General features: G+C 44.7%; 1 protein-coding gene across 1 annotated transcript; it reads right to left on the reverse strand.

Moving 5' to 3' along the window:
- Positions 1–1137: 1137 nt before the first annotated feature.
- On the reverse strand, positions 1138–6316 carry fbxo32 (F-box protein 32). Its single transcript, XM_060053832.1, has 5 exons — positions 6159–6316; positions 4903–5087; positions 3825–4007; positions 3356–3499; positions 1138–2236 (listed from the first exon to the last, which is right to left on the reverse strand). Exons 1-5 carry the CDS (start codon positions 6187–6189, stop codon positions 2147–2149), a joined length of 633 nt encoding a protein of 210 aa, XP_059909815.1. The 5' UTR covers positions 6190–6316; the 3' UTR covers positions 1138–2146.
- Between the last annotated feature and the right edge of the window lie 1037 nt (positions 6317–7353).

The following is a 7353-nucleotide window of genomic DNA, read 5'->3' on the forward strand; positions in this document are numbered from 1 at the left end:
AATTGAAAGCCCGTGTCTTGTAACTCCTCTATTGTTAATCATGATTCTGCCAGCCTAAATGCTTCCACATTAATTACGTTTTCAATTAAGTGTGGTGTTTGTGTGAGTGTTGTTTGAGGGGGGGGACCACAAATGGCAAGGGTTAATAGTAATACATACAACAATGAGTTCAATTTAATAAGATACATCTTTTTTAAGAACTACACAACTTAGTCATTCTCGTATGTAAATTACATCAGTCGATCTTCGTTCCTATCCTCACCTATGGTCATGAGGGTTGGGTGATGACCGAAAGGACGAGATCGCGGGTACAAGCGGCCGAGATGAGTTTTCTCAGAAGGGTGGCTGGCGTCTCCCTTAGGGATAGGGTGAGAAGCTCAGCCATCCGTGAGGAACTCGGATTAGAGCCGCTGCTCCTTTACTTAGAAAGGAGTCAGCTGAGGTGGTTCGGGCATCTGGTAAGGATGCCCACTGGGCACCTCCCTTGGGAGGTGTTTCAGGCACGTCCAGCGGGGAGACCTCGGGGAAGACCCAGGACTAGGTGGAGAGATTATATCTCAACACAGGCCTGGGAACGCCTCGGGATCCCTCCGTCAGAGTTGGTCAATGTGGCCCGGGAAAGGGAAATCTGGGGCCCCCTGCTTGAGCTGCTCCCCCCGCGACCCGACCCCGGATAAGGGGATGACGATGAGATGAGATTTAATTTAACTTAAATACCCCGACTTCAATAAACAAGTGTTAACACGTTTACAATGATAAGTAATCGCTAATCACTGTATCATCACCATCAGCTGAAACATATCTTAATATCTATCTCACTCTTCCTTCTCTCACCTTAATAGCCAGGCATCTTGTAGTTCATCTTTTGTCCAGCAGAAAGCACACGTTTGCTAAAAACTAACGGCAGCCCTGTTAAGGATCCCTATTCAGCCGTACACATTTTGGTGTGTTCAAATGCATGGGTCTTTATTTATTTATCTGAACGTAAATGTTGGGATGGTGTAATGTCTAAAACGAAGTTGTATAAATATGATAAAATAGTACATTTTGTGTTTTGTTGCCAGACATAGTGCTGTTCAGTCATTATTGTTCCAACGATCCACCCTTCAGCATATTATCTAAAACGATACAAAATAGTATTGTATATTTTATCATTTATTGACTTCAACAGACAATGAAACATCAAATGCATTGCACAGCAGATCTCTTCACGGCTTTAACAGTGTCGGATCAAAGTAGCCAACCTGGCTAACAAAAATTGCACTAAATTTTGCAATAAGTATTTGTGAACTTTGTACTCAAATAAGTATGCAAATCACTTTCTAGAAGCCAAAATTACACCACATAATTTGGGTTAAACAAAAGGGTTCAATGGTAGAAGATTTTCCAAAGTCAATTAAGTGTATTTATAAACAAATTATCTAAATAAAAAACAAGGTTCAACTGATTTTAGATTGAAAAGACTTGTTCAAAGTCAGTGAACTCAAAAGGGAATCAGATCCTCAAAACATGGAACTAAGAGTACGCATCAGAGCCAAAGACACTCCATGTCTGTGCTTACATCTGGTATAAACATCGGTTAAAATTCTCTTTGAGAAGCATCACACGCTAGCCGCGAAATAACACATAACGAACACAAAACAAACGTCATTATCCATAGTATTTGTGTATAAAAGTGAAAAAGAAAGAAAGTAGGAAATCACAACGATTGTCGACGTACCAAAGTGTCACAGCATTCAATCCAATTACAAATTCCCAGTTCCCTTTCTGTAACATTCACCACTTGTATAAATAGCAGAATATGCTTCCTCCGTATCGTGTACAACACATTGCAGATTTTTTTGAGAGGAACCTCTCAAACAGGGCCAATGCCACCAATTGACTTTTCAACACACTTCATCTCAGAAAAGCGGAAAGTGCTCAAATCTCGAGTTAAACTGTGCTTCTCAATCAATAGTCTTGCGTTCCAACGGTAATCTCCCCTCAAAGTCCTTTACGACAGGAAACACAAGCATGCACCCTGCCGCCTGATCCAGCCTACCCAACGTCTACACACCTGGAAGGTTATATTGCACTGTTAAAAAAGAAAAAAGGTAAATAAAAGACTTTCTATGTACATTATGTACAGGGTAGCCTGTAGGGGACCTCAGAAGTTGAAGAGGTCGATGAAGTCCTGGGGCGAGAGGGAAGAGGTGCAGCCCTCTGGGTTGTTTGCGGTGCATGGGTGCTTCGTGTCCTGGAAGAGGAGAGGAGGAGAGGCCGGGGTGAATCACTGGTTAACGTTCAACCAACGGAACATCAGCAAGAAATAGAATCTTTTATTTTCGTCCAGATGAATGAACGAAACATCAGCAAGAAATAGAATCTTTTATTTTCGTTTTCGTCCAGATGAATGAACACAACATCAGCAAGAAATATGTAAGGAATAATCACCGAGAGGCCGGGCAATAAACAGTTTGATATGCCCGGCTCGTGGACGGCTTACCGCCCGAGACGAAGTCGAGGGAGGTAACCTTCCGCGAGCCGGGCATATCAAACTGTTTATTGCCCTGCCTTGAGGTGATTATTCAGTTTATTCTACTTCGCGCCGGCCAACATAATAAAACAATTCAAATACTTTAATAATTAGCCTTTTTCGTATTCGTATTGCATGCTTATTAAATGTATACTCTGTTTAAGTTAATCTCCCTCGAAAAGTAGTTCCCTTTAGAACTACGGTGAATAACGTTAGCTCAGCTGTAGGTAACTCGTTTCTATAGCAACCACACTAGGCTGGATCTGATCACTAGTTTAATAACGTAGTTGCTACATTCGTATCAAGTCAGTTTTAATGACGATCGATCAAACATGCACTCCTTCGTTTATTTTTACTATGGACCTCATGTTGGAAATGTATGTGACAGAAAACGATACAAGCGGCGTATTGATCTACTGTGCTCAGTCAGCAGCAAGTAGAACCGACAAGTCAGCGGGCAATATGCCGGATTAATGCACCCCTCCCAGCCAATCAGAATCGAGCATTCTTAAATGAAGTAGAATAAAATCTTTTATTTTCGTTTAGTTTGAACCCGTTTAGGAGCGTTATATTGGGGGGCCAAAAGGAACGCCAGATGGAATCTTTTTTTTGTTGGTTTTCAAGCCCTGATCCCGACACTTTCCATTTTTATATTTTTTAGACTAGAACCTAGATTGTAACCGCGTTTGGTACAACGTCTCCCCGGCAACAAAGAAGTCCCTGAACATAATTTGACTATGCAAAATGGAGGTCTGCAAGTCATGCTTGTCGTATGTCGGGCTACTTTGCGTCAGACCGATTGACGGCCGCTGGTGGGTGTCTGTCTGTGTGTGTCCGTACCTTCCAGAAGAGGATGTGGCAGTGTGTGCAGAAGTGGAGTGTCTCGCAGTACTCCTCCAGACGAGGGTAGCAGCGGATCAGCTTGAAGTACATCTTCTGCCACTCCAACTGGCCCTTCTCCGTCACGATCAGGCGCTTGCGGATCTACAGACGCGAAGAAAACAATGACAAATGTTGACTTTGACAACAACACAGGATCGACATGATGAATGCACAAAAGAGGAAATGCCTAATTCTGAAAATGAAATGAATGTTGATTGATGTGTGTGTGCGTGTGTGTGTGTGTGTGACGGTTGATGACGGTTTGTTAATCGGTGTAAACGTTTGACTCCAATTCACAGATCGCCAACATGCAATTAAAAACATCACTTAATCAATTACCTAGGAGTGAGTGAGTGAGTGAGTGAGTGAGTGAGTGAGTGAGTGAGTGAGTGAGTGAGTGAGTGAGTGAGTGAGTGAGCGAGCGTACCTGTCTGTCGGTGAAGTGGTGCTGGCAGAGCCCCTTCCAGAGCAGCCGGTCCTCCGATAGGACCCCCAGGTCGGGGGTCACCTGGCCCAGGCTGACCAGGTCCCGGCCATCGGACAGGCGCTGCATGATGTTGAGCTGGACGCTGGTGGGCAGGTCGCTGAGGTTCAGGCCTTCAGTCGTCGGCTGGAGAGGAGGAGGGATGGAGAGGGTTAAGGGTTAAAGGGTCCATCACGTTGAGAACTTTGATTCATGACTACTTTTCTCATACAGTAGGATACAATATTTATAGTAAAACAAACAAAAAACAGAAACTGTGTTTCTTTGAGTGTTTTGAGTGAATAATATCAATGCATTTCCTTTTTTTTTTTTACCCAGAGGAAGTGAACAAATACTAATTTGAATTCTGACAGCTTCTAAACTGGATGAGTCTATTCAGGCTATTGTTATTTGCATCTGTAAAGTTGCTCTTCCAAAAGTTATAAATACCTGCCAAACCATTAACACAAAGTATTTCCCAGACAATATCTGAATAAATTATCCATGGGGGATGTTGTGACATTGTGGTTACTATGACGACACAACGAGGCCCTTTGACATAGTCCTACCCTGTTGATCTGGATGTTGTGACATTGTGGTTACTATGACGACACGACGTGGCCCTTTGACATAGTCCTACCCTGTTGATCTGGAAGTTGTGGCATTGTGGTTGCTATGACGACACGATGAGGGCCCTATAACATAGTCCTACCCTGTTGATCTGGATGCAGTGACATTGTTGTTACTATGACGATATGACGAGGCCACATAGTCCTACCCTGTTGATCTGGATGCAGTGACATTGTGGTTACTATGACGATATGACGAGGCCACATAGTCCTACCCTGTTGATCTGGATGCAGTGACATTGTGGTTACTATGACGATATGACGAGGCCACATAGTCCTACCCTGTTGATCTGGATGCAGTGACATTGTGGTTACTATGACGATATGACGAGGCCACATAGTCCTACCCTGTTGATCTGGATGCAGTGACATTGTGGTTACTATGACGATATGACAAGGCCACATAGTCCTACCCTGTTGATCTGGATGTTGTCCAGCTGCTGGTGCCACTGCGTGATGCTGTCCATGCGGTGCACCCAGGTGCTGATGTTCCCCACCAGCACCGACTTGCCCATGTCCTGCACCAGGCCGCACAGCGACCGGTACAGGGTCTGCAGCAGCTCCTTGATGGGCCGCACGTTCTGCTGGTCCAACAGCACTGTGGGGAACCGGGAGGGAAGGGGAACAGTGAGGTAGGGGAAGCCGAAGCGCGCAGAGATCTGAGGGAACCGCGAACAGGGGGAACCCAAACCACGCCAGAGCTGAGATCGAGGGGGAAATGTGACAATAACTGGTTTTAAATATGCGAGAACTGCTGCATTGACGTGTTGAAGGTTAAATAAATAGTCGTCTGCAACGTTGTTGGTTAAAATAAATATTGTGGTCTGTTTTATCAACTCTGATTCCTCGGGGAGGAATCGTACATAAATGCAGAAAAGTATGATTATTATTGCGGATGTTGAAGACCATAATATTTTCGACCAAACGCATACGTACCAAAACGATATGAAAATATACAAGTTTGACCGCTCCCCTTAACATCCGTTACCACCAACTTCCACTTGTGTCAATGCAATGAGTATCGACAAACCTGTATTTAAATCCTATCATTTAAATACAGGTTTTGGTTCCGTTTTTCCCATAACCAACGTCACGCATAATCCATGGAAAGAACAAACAGTTATGAATTGCTTAAAAACATGTTATTGAAACAAGATTCTCAGAGTCTCCAGGGATTCAAACACAAACACACACTCCATAATATTATTAGAACCCCACGTCGTGGTTCCGAATATTTGGACATAGGCTTTCAGGAAGCTACCTAAACAACCTGAATCACTGTTTAGCACCAGCACACGGTGTGTTTACACTCGGAGTACTCGATGGGCTCTGGAGTATGTCTGTTCTGTTACTACTGCGCAAATAAATACTAATGAGTCCCCCTTTAGATGGGGTCAGGGTTTCTTATGTTGAATGTTCCAGCCTTGGGTTTCAGCTGTCTAGTATGTTGTTTGTGTGTGTATGTATGTAGTTGGAGGTATCAAACTTATTTGCCATGTAGCCATCGTGTTACTGTATTGTCACTTAGTAGTTATTAAGTAATGGAGATTCACTAACAGGGGGAGTTAGGGGTATTGGGCTAATCAGAGTATGTGAAAAAGAGAATAAAAAACAGAAAAAAAACATGAATACTTCAGAGAAGGTCAAGCCCACATTTTCAAAACCTCACCTTTCTGGACCACTCTCTCCAGGATGTTCATGTAGTTTTTCTGGGCCACGCCACTGAGCGAGGGGAGCTTGGACTTAGCAATGAGCTCCAGGAGCTAGAGAGGGACACAGACAGAGAGAGAGAGAGACGGTCAAACTGGTGTACAGGTGGAACAGTTGTTTGTCCTTCCAGGCCGAGCACAGCTATGGTGAAGCCCTCCCTGCAGCCTTGGATGAGCAACCGACGATTTAGCCTGAAGGTAATAAACATCCGACCACTCAATAACAGTACATACACACACACACACACACACACACACCACACAGGCACAACCCCTGTCAGTTCCAGAAACACGAAGGTCGCCCCCCCCCCCGCGCCTTTACACAACACCAGTATGACCTCAGCCAGGCTGTGCTCCTTTGTGGGACGTCCTGAACCTGATCTTTGTAAACCAAGCCAGGACAAGAACACTGAGAACCAGGGGATCGACGCCAGCCCGGAGAGAAAGAGCGAGAGAGCGAGAGAGACTGGTCCCGGTCCAGCTCTCTAGTGTTACTAATACACCCCCCCCCCCCACCACCCAACCCAAGCTGTCCTCTGATACGGTGATAAATGAGTAAGACGTGATAAGTGAGTTTCTGCATGGAAAGCGTAACTGAAATAAAAGGCCTGAAAATTTTAAAAAAAAAAGTTGAACCGCTCCCAGCAGTAATTCGGTCAAATGTGTTTGTATTGTGGGACGTTGCGATTTGTCCAGAAGAAATGCCAGCATCTGGAAGAATTGCCCTTAGGTGGATTTAGGGGGTTTTGGTTGGATTGAGTGGTCAACCATGTTCGGAGAAAAAGAGAGAGGAATGTCTTTTTTGACTTTTTTGTAATACTGATTCAGATTGAATGGTTTAGTGGTTGGTGGGGGGGGGGAATAAAGTAAGGACGTCATGATGAAGCATAACCTCACTGCGAAAGAAAAGATGAGTGGGATAAACCGTCCCCCGGCCGGGGCCTCTACTTCAGAAAGAGGTAGAGAGACACAGAGACGGAGCCAGAGAGAGTGATAAACAACACAGGGAACTATGGGACTACATGAAAGAGTAAGGAGCGAGCAGGGAAAATAAACAACAGGAGCAGGAGGTGAGTCGGGGGGGGGGGGGGGGGGGGGGTGTTGAGGGGGGGGATCCCAAGTCATCTGATTCCCAGGTCTGGTTTCCAAAAACAC

The sequence above is a fragment of the Gadus macrocephalus genome, chromosome 6 (genome assembly GCF_031168955.1).
Source record: "Gadus macrocephalus chromosome 6, ASM3116895v1".
NCBI lineage: Eukaryota > Metazoa > Chordata > Actinopteri > Gadiformes > Gadidae > Gadus > Gadus macrocephalus.

Bases quoted from the DNA above. Each gene is read 5' to 3' on its own strand.
- fbxo32 (XM_060053832.1), bottom strand. From the start codon at position 6,189: ATGAACATCCTGGAGAGAGTGGTCCAGAAAG. The intron at 4,008-4,902 runs GTAGGACTATGT...CCTCCTCTCCAG, and splicing joins ACAACATCCAGATCAACAGG to CCGACGACTGAAGGCCTGAA. The intron at 2,237-3,355 runs GTACGGACACAC...CTCCTCTTCCAG, and splicing joins GCCACATCCTCTTCTGGAAG to GACACGAAGCACCCATGCAC.